The sequence below is a fragment of the Carassius auratus genome, chromosome 15 (assembly GCF_003368295.1).
Source record: "Carassius auratus strain Wakin chromosome 15, ASM336829v1, whole genome shotgun sequence".
Taxonomy (NCBI): domain Eukaryota; kingdom Metazoa; phylum Chordata; class Actinopteri; order Cypriniformes; family Cyprinidae; genus Carassius; species Carassius auratus.
Window position 1 is genome coordinate 1016100 of NC_039257.1, and position 17993 is coordinate 1034092.

Consider the following 17993-nt stretch of genomic DNA (forward strand, 5'->3'; position numbering starts at 1 on the left):
TTATATCAGTTGAAAAAGTTCAAAAGTTAGATTTGCAATGAATGGTTCTGGGTTTATGAAGGTGAAATTTACCCAGAAGACAAAGCTATAAAAATAATGGGCAATGATAAAATAGATGTAGAACAGATTCTTCATCCTAATTACAAAATGAACAGAAAATCTGATAAAAAAATAAATTACAAGGGTAGTATCTACGAGCAATTTTTATATAGAGTACTTTAATTTTACTGGGGATAAATAGTCTGTTAGGAAAGGTCCATAGGTTTTTTAAATTCAGAGTTCGAATGACAAATCCTCCATTTAGATTGTGCTTTGGATGGAGTTGAAGAAAGCATTTCTAATAAAAAAAAAAGTTATTGCATTTTTTATTTAATACATAAACACCATTAAACACCAGTATAGGAAACTAGCAGTTTCTGCATAGCATATTACAGTTTTTCTCAGTCACTTTGGTGCATTTTTCAAAACCGAAATTAAATTTTCAAAACTACTTGTACAACCTCCACATCATCTAGTCATTAATACACATCATAAAACCAGTTTCTCATTCTTTTGAACAAGTTGCGATTGCTATTGTACATTCATGCAATTGATTACGCACATTTATCTGCGGTTTCCTACATTATCAGTTGCTAATGTCATGTTGCTCAAAATGTATTATACAGTTTTCTGTGCAATAGTCTTACCCCCCAAAACATCTAGTCTTTAGTTCAACGTATAAGTCATTAAATGCAAAATGGTTAATCTAGTTGTCATAAACTGCCAAGCACACTTTTTATTTGTATTTTTACACACTATTATTAGATGTTTTGTCAATTTGGCATGAATTGTGCAAGTGAATCTTTACTAATGAAGAGAATGTAGATGATAAACCAATGATAAACCATTTCTCTGAAATGGCTCAACGGTTCATCTCATGAATCTTCAGTTGAAAAGCTTATACTGTATAGACAAAGGACAACACAAGAGTTACAAATTCTGAAAATGGAATTATTTTCATCTTTGTTCCCATATTTCCTTTTCTATATCACAATGGCATTGTAAAAGTATTTTTTATTTTTTTATTTTTTTGGTCAGACCACTAGTAAAAGTGTAACTGGGAATTCTATCCAGTCTCTTTCAATCAACATCCCACAAACAGTAATGTGTAAATGTGTAGTTTTGAAATGGATATATGGCATACATAAGCATATGGCATACTGTTCAATACAGTAGTTTACATCAGAACATCCCTCCACTGTTAAATTGACAACATGACTAAGCAATTTGACTGTCTTATCCGTAAACTATGACACAAGGACTTGTCATTCTGATGGCACTGACATGTTCATTGACACAGATATTTATTTTTGAGAGATGAACTAAGGATTTTGAGCAAGAGACTGGCTTTTGCAGGTCATCCATTGTGTTTTGATATCTGTACGAGTTGTTTTGAGAAATGCACTTACTGTTTTGCAAATCTCAAGAATGATTAGAGAAATGTACCAAAGCGACTGAGAAAAACTGTAAGTAAAAGAAAGCATTACGTTTTCAGAAGTTATATGTAAAAACTAGTATTCTAATGAAGTATTAGACTGAAGTGAAAACATACAGCGTGTATTCACATAGATTGCACATACACAAATAATACACCTCTTATTTAACTTACAGAGGTTTAATCAAATGAATGGAGGACATAACAACACCAGGACTTTACAGAAAATTATCACTTTATTGACAGTTGTATATAAGGGAAATATAGCTATTATGCAAAGAAACGTAAATAAATTCAATGCCACTTTACTCTGTACACTCACTAGAACAGATGATCCTACACAAGTGAGGCTTCAAACACTGTACTATACTGCCCTCTAGTGGTTATTCCCAGCCACAAATCGTGATCAAAGCAATCAGTCTAAAAAGTGAAAAGATTATTCCCAGCAACAAATCGTGTTAAAAAAAAGTGAAAAGATCAGCGCCTCCACAATTAATGACACGGAGTAATCATGTTCATATAAACTTTAAAACTCACAGCTACAACATACACACTCACACACACACACACATGAAAATAATTAAATTGTAAAACACTTCCCTGTCTAGGAGAAGGAATCAGCCGTGCATGCCGGATAAATATCTTTCAAGAAAGCACGCACTCTTTTCACTTTATTCCAGTTCCCACAGTTGTGGCCATTAATCATACCGTCACTGGTATTTATTAGTCTTTTAAGCAACAGCACAATTCTCTTTGGGAATCGCAATGGTTTCGGCCAATTTGGAAAATATTGCATCTCCACAATCAGTTCATTCGCATCTAAGTCTGATTTATCTCCAAAGGTCAAGGTGTGGGTCAGTTCCTTAGTTTGCTTCACAAGCTCATCAGCTGGGAGATCAGGGAAGTTTGTGAGAACACTAAACTTGCTAGCAATGTCACCCATCATTTCTGTTCTCTCTCTTAGAGATGAAATGCACACATCAACAACTGCACTGAAAAAATAAACTTCCATTCTCTTCAGTGCATCACTAAGCTGCTCATCGGGAGCCTCGTAGGAAAACTGCATTTTGGTCACTCTGAGCCTCTTCTGCTTTAAGGCAGCAACTACATTCATCTCCTCACACAATTCTTTTGCAGAGGATTGTGCATCAGCAAAACCAGTGCTTCTGTAACTGGCAAGGGAGACCTCAGCTTTTTTCAGGAGGTCCACAGCAACATCCAAGTGCATGGTTGGAGACTGCAGCAGTTGATTGACATTCTGGACTTTTACTAGAATGTCATACCAGACAACAGTGCAAATGCAGAAGCGGTATGAACCAACTTCTTCAGCTAGAGACTGTGCTTCTACTTTTATGAATGAGTCTGCTGTGCTGTCTCTCACCTCAATGAGGGCATCTCTAACTTTGGCAGCCTGAAACCTGGTAACCGCCACACTGTTAATTCGGCTCTCCCATCGTGTATCTGCCCAGGACTTCAGTGTTGTGTTCACATGCTTTTGGAGAATGGACCACCTTTTAGTGGAAGCAGAAAACAAAGTGAACCGTTTTTGCAGGTAGCCAAAGTAGCCAGTTGCATCTGCAGAGCTCTTTGCTGCATCTGAGACAGCTAAATTAACAGTGTGTGCTCCGCATGGCACAAATAGTGCGCGGGGGTTTATTTGCTGTAGTCTTGCTTGAACACCTGTCTTCTTCCCCTTCATGTTTGCACCATTATCATATGCCTGCCCCCTGCAGTCTTCAAATGGAATGCGTAACTCTTGAAGTCTCCCTATAATTAGGGCTGAAAGGCCTTCTCCAGTTGTTTCTTCTGCCTCAAGGAACCCCAGGAAATGCTCTTTTATATGTGGAATGCCTTCAATTGAAACAATTCTCAGAATCACTGACAACTGCTCTTTGTGGCTCAAATCTGGAGTGCAGTCTAAAATTATTGAAAAATATTTTGACTGTATGATTTCAGACACAATGGACTCCACAATCCTTTCACTGATACAGTCAATGATTTCATTTTGGATATTTTTTCCGAGGTATGATGAATGGTTCGCTCCTCCTTCCACCTTGGCAACGTGCTCCTTTAGGACAGGATCAAACTGAGCCATGAGCTCCACTTCCTTCAGGAAGTTGCCATTGTTAGGTGCATTTAATTTGTCAGTGGTCCCCCTGAGAGCAATGTTGCGCTCAGCCAATGACTGGATGATGGCGACCAACCTGGTAAGCACTTCACGCCACCGTCTTCTTTCTGCATTTATCAGTGCCATTTCCACTTTGTCTATTGTTTGGCCTGTTCTTATGCGGCTCTCTAGCTCCTTCCACAATCCCATGTTCTTGGTGTGTTCTGGACTATTCTCATGCATTTTTAGAGTCTCACTACAGTTTTTCCAGTATTGAAACTCATCCCTACTTAATTTAAATGCTTTGTGGGAGAAGAGCTTGCAACAGAAACAGTATAAACTATTCATTTTGGGCGAATACATCAGCCACGTTCTCTTGATTTTCTCCCCATTCACTAACTGCCTGTGGACATAGTGGTGATGGAAACTTCTTCCATCCTCACTTTTAGGGAATGTGAAATCTGGTTTTACTTCATAAGGTCCTCGACTAACTAATTCAGTTCTCACTGCATCAGTTAACTGGTGTGGCCAGTCAGCAGGATCCACAGCTTGTACAGGTTCACAGACATCTGTTGAAGCTGATGATGTGTCTTCAGGCTGTTGGATTGGAGCACTGAGTCTGCTGGTGCTGGGTCCTTCTTCTTTTGTGAGAAAATTAAACACACAAACATAGAGCAACTTTAAAAATATCTGTAGAGGCAATAGTGATGATTTTACTTCAAATACAAGACCCAGGTTTTCAGGTGTTCACTGTGTCCTATAATGAGTAAACTCAGTAGGGTTACATGGAAAATTTAACCCATGATAATGTCTTATTCAAGTAATAGAGTTGTAGTTACTATGCCAAACTATTGATGAAAATGCCATTATGAATGCCAATGAATGTTAATTTAGTATGAACACAAACTAATGTCCATCATTTTATGCAAATTTACAACATAATTTGACAATGAGAAGTTATTAGAAATACAACATCGTTAAGTAAGAAGACAATTTCAAATGTGTATGTTAGGGTGTCTTCAGAGTATTTAGCAGGTGTGGATTTGGATAGATTAAGATGGCATATATCGATATATGTGATAAGCCGTTTAATTTGAAAAAGACTGTTTATACTGTAGGTTACAAATAGCCTAACAAGTAGCCGACTCACCTGGTTCTTGATGCTGAGATTGTAGCTCAGTAAATGTGCTGCTGCTGCTTGATGGCTGGATAGATGCTACAGCGTAAACAAGAAACAGAGACTGGCGTAAAATGTCATGCTGTGTGTTAAGTGCAATTCTCACTCCCCGACGTGTCGGATGAAGTCGAAATTTCGCTACACACCCACTTGTAACAGCTTTCTTATATTATACAAATATTAAATTCATATTTGTATGCCTTCTTATTAATAATTGAAAAAAAAAAGCATGAAAGATCTGTCCTGCAATCATACTCCAAATCAGAAAAAAGCTTACTTTCTTCACCGTGAGGTCCAGCAGGTGTAGACAGTGCCGCAGCGTCAACAGATGTCTGTCGTGGCTGCAGAAATTGTCTCATTGCATCTGGACATGATTCAAAAGTAAATTTATTTGGAAAAAGTTGCGGGATACTGTATTGTGTATTTAAACATTACATTACATTTACATTTAGCTGACGCTTTTATCCAAAGCGACTTACAATTGCTATATATATGTCAGAGGTCGCATGCCTCTGGAGCAACTAGGGGTTAAGTGTCTTGCTCAGGGACACATTGGTGCCTCACAGTGGATTCGAACCTGGGTCTCTCACACCAAAAACATCTAGCAAGGAACTGTGCGTGGTGAGATCAAGAGCTGTAACAGTGGTGTAGTCTAGTTTTTTGTAGTGAGTATACTGTAATATAGCCCAGAAAAATCCATGTATGTGACTTTTTTATTTTAATAAATCAGAAAGATTTACCTTGTTTAAAATGTACAAAAACAATAAAAACAAAAACAAATTTAAAACATTTTATTTAAAGTATTGAGGAAAATACATTTGCTTTATGCAAACAAAAATTAAGAATTGCAAAACAAATGAAACAGCGCGAAAGCAATGGTCATGATGAGCAGAGACTTTCGAGTGGATCGTTTATTTTTATTCAGTAGCATTAAAACATTCATGTTTTCGTTTTATTTACTTTATTAACAAATGTATATGTATTAGCAGCGTTTGCTCAAGTTAAAGAAGTTGTTAACATGAACATCTGCTGTTTATTTCTCTCCATGTGCACACTTTTATAGCATTATGTGTATTATTGGGATCGCAAATCATTTGAGTCAGTTCGGGAGTTCGTAGCGGGATCGCGAATCATTTGAGTCAATTTGGGGATCGCGAATCATTTGAGTCAGTTCGGGAGTTCGTAGCGGGATCGCGAATCATTTGAGTCAATTTGGGGATCGCGAATCATTTGAATCAGTTCGGGAGTTCGTAGCGGGATCGCGAATCATTTGAGTCAGTTCGGGAGTTCGGAGCGGGATCGCGAATCATTTGAGTCAATTTGGGGATCGCGAATCATTTGAGTCAGTTCGGGAGTTCGTAGCGGGATCGCGAATCATTTGAGTCAATTTGGGGATCGCGAATCATTTGAATCAGTTCGGGAGTTCGTAGCGGGATCGCGAATCATTTGAGTCAGTTCGGGAGTTCGGAGCGGTGTGTGTGTGTGTGTGTCCTAAAGACTGTGCTGCGCAACCGTTAACTGTTAGATGTTCAAAATGTAACGTTAAATCAGACACAATTTAAAACTAAATACTAAATTTAATACTAAATACTAAAATTAAAAGTTACAGATACCTGAAGCTCTTGTATCTTGGCGTTCAAGTGTTTTGGCTGGGGGGGGGGTTTAACGTACTTCCTTTTTTTTGAAGAAGAAGAAGGATTTTGCAATATCCATTTTAATTTTCAAATAAATTGATCTAGTAAAATACTACACGCCAACAAACCGCCTGCCTCAAAAAGATCTAATTTCATTGGCTGGATCGTACAGACGCTCATCGATGGTTGGCTAGTTTACATGTCAGTCAGAAGCACTAGACTCAGTGGGCGGTTTTCGTCAGGTGTGAATGACAACGCGTAACTTACTTGGGTAAATTTACAGACACTGTGGACGTGAGAGTCGAGAGATATTTATTTATTTATTTATTTAAATTCTAATATAAATTACTTTATTGGGCATGAAAACTCATTGTTGGCATGGTGGTAATAAAAACATTCGGGGCTCCAGCCCCCTTAGCCCACCCCTAACGCCGCCCCTAAACATTAACAAGTTAAGTTACACCACTGCTAGCCTGTAACACAGCATGTTGTTGCTGTTAGCTCATATACCACAAAAAGTTCCTTTGGTAAATTTATAATAATAATAATAATAATAATAATAATAATAATGCATTTTATTTACTGTTAAGCTGTAAAAAGTTGTTGGTCAACCTCATCTTTATCTCCTCCGGGTAGGCTGTGAGCTTGATGATATAACGTTAGTCTACTTAAGTTACCTCTGCTTTGGGCCGTTTTTCTTCCTCCTCCTTCCTTTTTTTTCGGAAAGCCGATCCCGATGGCTTGGGTGTTCTTTTCATAATTAAAGTCAAAGATTATACATATATGATCATTTATAGCCTACAACCGCCAGGGGGGCTTTTACCCCATCATTTAAAGCGCTATAACCAGTGCACATAAGTGTACAGCTTTCATAATACGATACATACATTTAATTAACTTTTTTTGTTTTTATTCTGCAATTTTGCGCCCCGTCCAGCAGTTCGGCCAAGCCGGCCCTGGTCCGTAGTGCTGATGAGCAGGGCACCCCCAAGTGGTGACCCCTGTGGTATGTGACTCGTTCTCGAGTCGAGAACCGGTTGCATCAGTAGTTCTTTCTGACAGTTCGATTCAATAAACTGGTTGAAGAAAACGGTTCATCGATTCTTTTGCGCTCGATGTAATGGCGTCACTGGCAATGACTGCAAGCCTTCGGTTTACCTGAGGTGTTTCAATGTCAAGGAAGGATCCTCGGAAGTCAGTATTTCGAGGATGCTACGTCATCGACATCCGTCGAAGGACTGTGTTACTTTTACTGTCTATGGTTCCAATGTCGAGGATGAGGTCTGTATTTAAGCCAAGTCAAACTGCAATAGATCGCCCCCTACATGTCAATAAACCATAGCTCATTCTATAACAGACAACATATTCCCCGTTTATGCCTTTAAAACAAAATTCATTCCAAACACAGCCACTGTTTTGCGTCTCTGACTAACATGACAGTGTTTCGTTCCTGAATGAATAAACCGTTTAAACGGTTCAATCGCAAAGAATCACTTATTAACTCGCTGACACCTACTGGCGGTTTTTATTTCACATTTAAGGTACCTTTTCATTTTTTAAATAATTTCAACCATCAGTTTTCAATGGTTTATGTTTAAAATATCAAACTATTATTTATTCATTTGTAACTGCAGGTTAAAGTATCAGTGTCCCGCAGAGCTGCATTAAACAGTGTGTAGAAACATCTAAATGCCACTTCAGATGCATTGCAAAGATCAATTTTGCTGATACTGATTGCATTTGCTTGATAACATTTTTTTGGTGTGCCACCCCAAGATTTACAGTGGCCTCATCTGGACACCCCATTAAAATTTTCTGGGGGTGTCACATGCCGTTGAGTCCTCTTTGCGCAATACAGTGTCTTGGGACATATGGCCAGTGTTCCTAAAACCTCCCCATCATTATCTAACTACACAAATTCCATCTGTCTAGTATAGCCATCTGAGTAGCATCTGCCTGCAGAACCGGAGGCTGCATTTTCAGGAACGTAATCCTAAAACCCTACTTTTTTAGTGACTATGCCACCTACAGATTTAAAGGACCAGCGAAGATGGATGACAATCAGAGTGTGAGTATCAAATGTAAATCAATTCTTATTCGTTCAACTTTAAAAACAATTGTGATGCATTTCATTGAAAAGTTAATGTAGCCGAAGTGATCGTGATTTGCTAAATAGTCTTGAATGCATATAACCATCATATATTAGCCTCTAATGCTGTAAAACGAATTGTTAGCACATTCGTTTAACGGAACTGTTGCATGACTGGTAAGCTTGTGTTGACTTATTGACAGCACAACATACTGTAGCATATTCGTTGTGAAAGCCTGTTACTCATTGTTTTACCATTTTAATTCAGTTAAAATAATCTTAAAGTTTTAACTGTCACATGCTCACAGTCAGCCTGTTTAACGTTACCCCACTATACATGTTATGAGTACATCTCTTCATTTTTACATGGTTTTATAATGTTGACTGAGACATATGACATTTTAATAGTCAGACATTACAGAGAGACCATCATAATAATTGACTGTTAAAACACCACGTGTTAGATTGTGTCATGTACTGTGTACTGTATTCTATATGAAGTGCTTTCAAGGACAAAGCTCAGGGCAGGCAATAGTATGACAAAAAAAATTGGTCAAGTACTAGGCTTAGGCCTAATTTATGTCTATTTATTTATATGGAAAGTAATCCTGTACCTGGGGAACCTGCTGGAGACCTGCCACTTCCAGAGATTATGGGTACACACACACACACACACACACACACACACACACACACACACACACGCGTGCATGCACGCACAGACACACACACACACGCACGCACGCACATGCGCATGCACGCACAGACACAGACGCACGCACAGACACTCACACACACACACACACACACACACACACACACTCACACACATACAAACTCCTGCAGAAAGGATAGCACAGAACAGGTGAACACACACTCACATTCACAATCACACACACACACACACACTCACACACGCATGCCTGAGTTTCAGCTTGATTGAATTTTACAATAAACTCATTTCAGTAAAGAAATTTGGAGTCTTCATTTCATTAAAATCACAGTTATGCAGCTGATTTTGGATTTGTTTGTTTGTTTTACTTTGTTTTATTTGTTTTCTTATAAATGTAGCAGTTTATACTTTGAGAAGTATATATAAATATGACACTTTTTTTATTCTTTAGATTTATTTTTATTTTGTGCATTTTGCACACAATTTTTTTCCCCTCATCTTTTAATTCTGCCACAAAATGAAAAGATAATTGCTGACTTGCATGTTTATTTCACCATTACAGTTATTTTCCCCTTAGAATTCAAAATGTGCATCTTGCAATTCTGACTTATTTCTCAGAATTGTGAGATATAAATTAATAATCAAAAGAAAAAAAAAGATCAATTAAAAATTAACAGCTAGCTTTTTTTTTTTTTCCACTGGCAGAAACAAGCTTCCATACAAATGTGATTCTATAATTAAATTCGATGTTTAAAATATGCATTTATAAATTATAATCTGTGTCCCTGCAGCACAAAAGCAGTCTTAAGTCTCTGGGGTATATTTGTAACAATAGACAACAATCTATTGTATTGGTAACAATTGCCAAAAATTATTAAGATATTAAGATCATGTTCATGAAAATATCCTACTGTACCAAAACTTAATGTTTGATTAGTAATATGCATTGTTAAGAATATCATTTGAACAACTTTAAAGATGATTTTCTCAATATTTAGATTTTTTCAGAACTGGTAATGAATGACGTAAACACTAATAAAAATAAGTGAATAAATAAAAACGAGAAAACGTCCTGCACTACGAAATTTAATTTATTGAATAAGATTTATCGTTAATTTGTTTTACAATGGAAAGATGACGATGCCTGCTTGTTATTTGAAGGTTTAATACAGCGATTAAATCCTGCAGTACGTCACCCGTGCACGTCATCGCGCGTTCTGCGCCGGCGCATGCGCAGTGGAGCCGGAGCGCTGTCCAGTGTTCTGAAGCGTGAGTGTGTCAATCATCTCTCCGTCTAAACGCCTTCATCTCTTGGAGACTTTGAAGCTTTTACATGTATAAAGCCATATGCACACGGAGGAGAAGAACACGCTGTTTTGTGTCTGATGTTTGAGGTGTGATCAAGGGATAATTAAGGTACTTCAGCTCTGTTTACATTCATTATCATCATGGATATGACTAAATGGTTCTACTGTGTATCTGAATGATGAAGGCAGGCTCAATTGATTGAGATTTTTAAAGTACACTGAATACTGAATCATCATTTTTGTTCAGTTCATATCAAACGATAGTTTAGTTTTGATTTTGGGACTGGATAATGGTTAGGGTTTGTGTGTTAGCACAATATTTTATTGGAATAGTTGTTCCTTCTAAGGTTTATTGTTGAAAATGTGTTGGAAATGTGCTCATGCTCAGTACATCAGAGATGTTGATGAGTTTGTTTCTTCATCAGGTGAAATGTAGCATTGCATCAGTGTCTCATCAATGGATGCTCTGCAGTGAATGGGTGCCGTCAGAATGAGAGACTGATAAAAACATCCCAATAATCCACAGCACTCCAGTCCATCAGTGAACATCTGGAGAAGACAAAACCTGAAACACATCCAGCATTAAGATGATTTTAACTCGAACACATAGAGTCTATAATCCAGAATAACACTTCCTCCAGTGAAAAAGTGTTCTGGTCTGAATCAGGAGAGAAATCTGCACAGATCAAGCAGTGTTTAAACAGATCTAAACAAATATGTGAGAGACGACAGCAGATGAAGCACTTTTTCACTGGAGGAAGTGTTATTATGGATTATAGACTCTATTACTTGTGGATTATTGTGATGTTTTTATCATTTGTTTGGACTCATTCTGACGGCACCCATTCACTGCAGGGCATCCATAGCTGATACAGTGCTGCTTTGAATCAGTGTGCATTGTGAAATGAAGCTGGTTGTTCTCCAGCTGATGGAGGTGTCCGGTGGGTCTCTGTGTAACGGCGTGTCGGAGCAGCGGTCAGTGTTCCTGGTGTCCGAGTCACATGGTCAGCAGGTGCTCGGTGTTCTTCAAGGTTTCAGAGAAAGAGGAGTTCTGTTCGACTTCAGCATCCGTGTGCAGGAGGAGACGCTGCCGTGTCACCGCTGTGTTCTCGCCGCATGCAGCGACTTCTTCAGGTGAACACTTCACATAACAACAGATGAATCAAACAGTTTTCTGTGTGAATATCTGTCATTTATTTCTGTGATGCTCCGCTGTATTTCCAGCATCATTCCTCCAGTCTTCAGTGTCACATGATCTTCAGAAATCAGAATAATATGATGATTTACTGCTCGAGACACATTTCGTGCTGCACAATTTTTTTGTGGAAACTGTAATGCATCTTATTTTTCAGGATTCACAGATGAATAGAAAGTAAAAAAAAACAGCATTTATTTGAAATATAATTTTTTTGTAACAATATAAATGTCTTCACTGACACTTTTGATCAATTTAATGCTTCCTTGATGATTAAAAGTATTAATTTAAAAAACAGGGCGATGTTTGAGCTGGACATGCGGGAGCGTGATGACGGCACCGTGACCCTCAGTAACCTCTCGACGCAGGCCATCCACAGCTTCCTGGATTTTGCGTATTCTGGTAAAATAGAAATCAGAGAAGACAATGTGGACATGCTGTTTCAACTGGCCTCTTTCCTGCAGGTGAGACAGAAGACATGATGTGTCGCATTATTATTGTTATCATTAGAGGAAGGTTTAGTTGTTTTTATTGCACTGCACACAAAGTAAAATGGGTTTTCGTCATCAGATAATAATAATATAATAATATGCATAAACAACGATAGAAACACATTTAATAAATTCCTCTATGCGCATTTAAAATAACTTACGTTAACAGCGTTATCGTGTCTTTCCTTCATTCAGGTGGGCTTCCTCTCTCGCGCTTGCAGTGACTTCCTGGTCCAAATGCTGGATCTCTCCAACTGCCTGCAGCTGTTAGCGCTCGCTGAGGGTTACGGCTCCTCGCGTCTCCTGCGTCGCGCAACTGACTTCGTCACGCAAAACTTCCACGCACTTTCCTCCGCTCCAGACTTTCTGGAGATGCCGGTGTGCGTCTTGGAGCACTGTCTGTCTTCAGATGCACTCAATGTCCCGGATGAAGAAAGCGTCCTGCATGCGCTGCTCCGCTGGATGCAACACGAGCCGCAGTCGCGCAAAATCCTTCTGCCAAAGCTGCTTCCGCAGGTCCGTCTACACCATCTGCGTGCGTCTGCGCTGGAGGAGGCCAAGCGGCTGCTGAGCGCAGATGGATGCAGCATTAGCACGATTAAACAAGCTCTCGCAGACGTTCATCGATTCAGTGGCTTGTTTTGCGATGCTCGGCCTTCTACGACATCCAGCTATATTTTTGTGCACAAAACAGAGGATGGCGGAGAGATTCGGCATGCGTTCTGCTACAACATTGGTGCGGATCTCTGGAAGGAGCTTCCAAACGACGCAGCTCTGATTTTAGACCGGCCTGGATCATCATTCACCAGTTTCGGAGAAAAACTCTTCATCATTGGCGGATGCCGTGGAGAATGTCGTCGCACTATTCGCCTGCACATTGCTGCGCATCAGCATGATGCGATGGACGAAGTCTGGTGCTACTGTCCCATCGCGCACAGCTTCACACCAGCTCTGTCCATGCACCACCCGCGGACGATACATGCATCCGTCACCGCTCTAAATCGCATTTACGTAATTGGCGGGAAAACACGCAACGCTTGCAGCATTCTGGACGTTGAATACTTTGATCCTCTAAGCGGCGTTTGGACTTCCATTAGCCCTCTTCCCAAAGGAATCTACTTTCCGGAAGTGAGCGCATGCGGAAGCATCATTTACACGCTCGGATCCGAGGTGGAGATTACCGAAGCGTTTAATCCTTCGCTCGACTGTTTCTTCCGCTACGATGCTGTTGCGGATCAGTGGTGCCAACTAGTGGCAGAGTTCGGCCAGTTCTTCCACGCAACGCTTGTCAAATCAGTGTCCATCAACGACACACTCTATCTATGCGATCTTTCTACGTATAAAGTCTACAGCTTCTGTCCGGACAGTTGCGTTTGGAAAGGTGAAGGCTCCTTCGAATGCGCTGGGTTCAATGCGGGTGCCATTGGCGTGCGGGATAAGATCTACATCCTGGGTGGCGATTATTCTCCCGATGAGATCACGGACGAGGTGCAGGTGTACCACAGCGGACGGTCCGAATGGCAGGAGGTTTCGCCGATGCCTCGAGCGCTGACGGAGTTTCACTGTCAAGTGCTGAGCTTCAACCGCTACAGAGATCCATGGAGAAGAGAAACCGCAGAAACACCCTGAATCAGACATCTGGGGCCTCACTTATAAAATGTTGCGCAGAACCATCCTAAATTTGATCTTTAAATGATCTCTTAAATATGCATGCGTCAGGTGCATTTCCTCCGAGTAGGAATGGGAGGCAGCTATGTTTCCAGCCACCTATTTTTATGCGCATTTTGGAATATCGCATAAAAACCACTGAATGGAAAAATCAAGATGCGCATAAATTAAAATAATGATCTTAAATTTTATAGTTTCAGCTCTCTGCCTTGTAAACAACTCTCAATTAATGTCATTAATATATATAAGATCACTAGTCATCATCCAGATTCTTTCATTTAGAACAGCGAGCTTTAAAAAAAGCTTACATTTCCAAAAACCTGCAGTACTCGAACAAAAAAAAGTGCGTAAGTCATCTCAGACCCTGACAGGAGGCTAAGCATTTGCCAAATCAAAGCCAGCTTTTTGTAAGCACACACACACACTCTAAGATCAAATCTGAGCACACACACACTTTATAAATGAATGAGGCCCCTGGAATCCAGCGTGAACCCATCAACTTTATTGAGGCCGTGATGCACTAATTCGTTTTTGTAAACGAGGTAATGAAAAGTAAATTGCAGCCATGATTTAAAGGAATAGTTCACCCAAAAATGAGGATGTGCTCACTCTCAGTCCTTCTGAGATCAGGATGAGTTTGTGTCTTCATCAGGTTTGTAGAAATGTAGCACTGCATCAGTGTCTCATCAAGTGTGCTCTGCAGTGAATGGGTGCCGTCAGAATGAGAGTCTGATAAAAACATCCCAATAATCCACAGCACTCCAGTCCATCAGTGAACATCTGGAGAAGACAAAAGATGAAACAAATCCAGCATTAAGATGATTTCAACTCAAATACTCTCTATCTAGTCTATAATCCATAATAACACTTCCTCCAGTGAAAAAGTGCATCTACTGTTGTCTCTCACATCAAAATCCAGACACAAATTGGTTTAGAGCTGTTTAACGCTGTTTGATCTGTGCAGATTTCTCTCCTGATTCAGACCAGAACACTTTTACTCTGAAAGGAAGTGTTATTATGGATTATGGACTCAGAACGGCTTGAAGTTAAAAACATCTTCCCAGGTAACAAATTAAAGATATCAAAATGTGGAAAGGTTTTGAAATGTATCTAAAATATTGAAATGTCCAGTTTTCTTGTCGCTATTATAATGTTATTTTAAGGTTACAGAAACGTTTCCTATGCTGTTCATCAACTACAAACAGCATTATGAGGACTTTTGAGATTGTCGATCTCAGCTTTTTTCTTCTCCAGATGTTCACTGATTACGTGTAGATTATTGTGATGTTTTTATCAGCTGTTTGGACTCTCATTCTGACGGCACCCATTCACTGCAGAGCATCCATTGATGAGACACTGATGCAATGCTACATTTCTACAAACCTGATGAAGAAACAAACTCATCCTGATCTCGGATGAACTGAGCGTGAGTGCATTTTTTCGGATCATTTTAATTTTTGGCTGAACGATTCCTATAACTGTTCTGCATGTCATTCTAAACACATTTTTTTTCTCTTTTACTATAAAAAGAGAAAATTTTACAAATTTCTTCAGCACTCTCCATACAACACTATATTGTGCACTATATTTAAAAAAAATCTTTTGAAGGCTTTATGTGAGGAAAAAGAGATTTAAAGCAAAATTTGCACACATATCTAATCAGACATATACTGAAGTGCATCATTAGAGAACATTTAATGTATTCAGTTTTTCAGATTAACTACTGACATCTTTGAGCTAACACTGCAAATTGTATTTCTGTATCTTAATGTAAAGTTGATGCATGGATCTAGAGATGCTGTAACACACAAACACACACCGTTGCATTGCCAAAGAGTTCTTTATTTAAACAAATAAAACAATGTCTTCACTCACAACATTGCTGGCACTCCTTTGGCAGTTAATTTGACTGTTTTTCCCAATTTATCACATTAAACATCCAGAGTATCAAAGCATTTAACATTTAACACATGACAATAATCCATACGGACAAACTGTGCTGCTTTTGAAGGCATCATGAGACGATCCATCCTGACTGGCAGATCTTCCATCCGTCTGCAGAAACATCATCATCCGGTGCTGGAGCTCATCTTCACAGCTGAGGACGATGATGAGGAGGAGGAGGAGGAGGAGGAGGAATGAGCTCCTCAAGCATCCTGGTACTGTTTGACCAGTAACCACATGATCAGAACTGTGATCAACACAACCATAAAGTTCAGAAACAGCTCCTGTGCGGATCGGTCCATCTGAGACGTTCAGAGCAGAAACACGACAGCTGGAAGACTGGAGAAGACTGGAGAAGACTGGAGAAGACTGGAGCTCTGGATCTGAGAGAGAGAGAGAGAGAGAGAGAGAGAGAGAGAGAGAGAGAGAGAGATGTGGAAAATAGACTAGTATGATGGTCATTTAGAAATGAAGCCAGCAGTCTGTTTATCTGTCCAAGTTTCACCCTCTGTTTGGCTTTGAATTTCAAACACAAATTTATCATCACACACACACACACACACACACACACACACACACACTCACACACACGTTTACTGTCCCTATCATATATCATAGACTATTGTTTCTACATAAAATCATTTCTAATGATTATAGACAAGAAAATGTTTTTTTTTTTTTCAGAGGTTTGGGGTTGGCACAATTTTTTTTATATTTTTAAAGTCTCTTCTGCTCACAGCTGTGCTCATTTGATCAAATATACATTAAAAATACTGATATATTTTTAGAATGTAAATCATCTGTTTTCTGTGTGAATCTGTGTTAAACTATAATTTATTTCTGTGATGCTCCGCTGTATTTTCAGCATCATTCCTCCAGTCTTCAGTGAATTATCTTCAGAAAACAGAATAATATGATCATTTACTGCTCAAAAAAAAATTCTGATTCACTTTTGATTAATTTTATGGAGTTTCTGACAAAATAATTATAATAATAATAAACACTAGTTTAAAATCCTAGTTTCATCCCAAATGTCTCCTAACTAAGATTTTGACATATTTAAGGAGGTTATTTTCCCCTCAAACTAAAACTACAAGCACACAATCATTCAGCAGGAGTGTCACAAACAACAAAGTGCAGCAAACACAGATCTGAGAGAAAACCAGAGCACAGCAGAACCCGAGTTTGCATGAACAGTGAAATGCATGCTGCAAAACTGCAAAAGCTTGTGCATCTAATCAACACGTTATACATCCAGACCAGTCTAAACTCCAGGATGCACTGAGATGGCCTTAGGTTAGATGAAAGGGTGATGAGAGACTTATGCAGATGTGGCTCGTCTGGATGCTTCTTACCTGCACAAGGTTCCCCTGGAGTGTGTGTCACGCAGCAGATTTAAAGTCTCTGTGAGTCCAGCTGTCACATCTCTCAGCTCTTAAAGCAGCCCCGCCGGACCCGACCCGACCGGATTGGAGCAGCAGTGCTGAGGTCACAGTATTAAAGCGTCTGCGAGACTCAGCTGTGGGTTCTGGATCAGCTCTCCAGTGATGAGCTGAGCTCTAGTGTTTACAGACCGACACCTCTGAGCCTCAACACACATGTGACACGCATGACTGACAATATGCAGAAAGAGGCGTGTATGTGTGTGTGAGAGAGAGAGATTGTGTCTGTGTGTGCATGTGAGTTTGTGTGTGTGTGTGTGTGTGTGTGTGTGTGTGTGTGTGTGCAGCTTTGCATGTGTGTGTGTGTGTGTGTGTGTGTAGCTGTGCATGTGTGTGTGTGTGTGTGTTGTGTGTGAGTGAGTGAGAGAAAGGGTGTGTGTGTGTGTGTGTGTGTGTGTGTGTGAGTGTGGCTGAGAGAAAGAGTGTGTCTGTGTGTGTGTGTGTGTATGTGTGTGTGTGCTTTTATGCAGAGAGAGTGTGTGTGTGAGAGAGTCATAATTGAATAAATGATCTCTCCAGTGATGTGTGGTTTGTTCGGAGGACAATATCTGTCTGAGATACAACTATTTGAAAATCTGGAATCTGAGGGAGCAAAAACAGTCTAAATATTGAAAAAATCATCTTTAAAGTTGTTCAGATGAAGTTCTTAGCAATGCATATTACTGATCAAATTAATCAAAATTAAGTTTTAATATATTTACGGTAGAAAATTAACTAAATATCTTCATTGAACATGATCTTTACTAAATATCCTCATGATTTTTGACATAAAAGAAAAATCCATACAATGTA

At 39.4% G+C, this 17993-nt stretch overlaps 3 protein-coding genes across 5 annotated transcripts in view; 1 reads left to right on the forward strand and 2 right to left on the reverse strand.

Moving 5' to 3' along the window:
• Positions 1-17993, reverse strand: part of LOC113114651 (leucine-rich repeat and fibronectin type III domain-containing protein 1-like) — a 680315-nt gene that overhangs the window by 221878 nt on the left and 440444 nt on the right. The window lies entirely within an intron of this gene.
• Positions 10400-13899, forward strand: kbtbd3 (kelch repeat and BTB (POZ) domain containing 3). Of its 2 annotated transcripts, XM_026281565.1 has the most exons (4): positions 10400-10570; positions 11387-11595; positions 11955-12120; positions 12343-13899. In XM_026281565.1, exons 2-4 carry the CDS (start codon positions 11390-11392, stop codon positions 13774-13776), a joined length of 1806 nt encoding a protein of 601 aa, XP_026137350.1. In that variant the 5' UTR covers positions 10400-10570; positions 11387-11389; the 3' UTR covers positions 13777-13899. The 2 variants fall into 2 exon arrangements, with proteins under 2 accessions (XP_026137350.1, XP_026137349.1); XM_026281564.1 differs by lacking the exon at positions 10400-10570 and having other exon boundaries at positions 11265-11595.
• On the reverse strand, positions 15637-16142 carry sln (sarcolipin). The gene has a single exon (XM_026281604.1). The coding sequence runs from the start codon at positions 16059-16061 to the stop codon at positions 15963-15965; it is 99 nt and encodes a 32-aa protein (XP_026137389.1). The 5' UTR covers positions 16062-16142; the 3' UTR covers positions 15637-15962.

Coding starts and splice junctions, on each gene's coding strand:
- kbtbd3 (XM_026281564.1), top strand. CDS start 11,366: ATGAAGCTGGTTGTTCTCCAGCTGATGGAGGTGTCCGGTGGGTCTCTG. Junction 11,596..11,954: donor GCATGCAGCGACTTCTTCAG/GTGAACACTTCA, acceptor TTTAAAAAACAG/GGCGATGTTTGAGCTGGACA. Junction 12,121..12,342: donor AACTGGCCTCTTTCCTGCAG/GTGAGACAGAAG, acceptor TCCTTCATTCAG/GTGGGCTTCCTCTCTCGCGC.
- sln (XM_026281604.1), bottom strand. CDS start 16,061: ATGGACCGATCCGCACAGGAGCTGTTTCTGAACTTTATGGTTGTGTTG.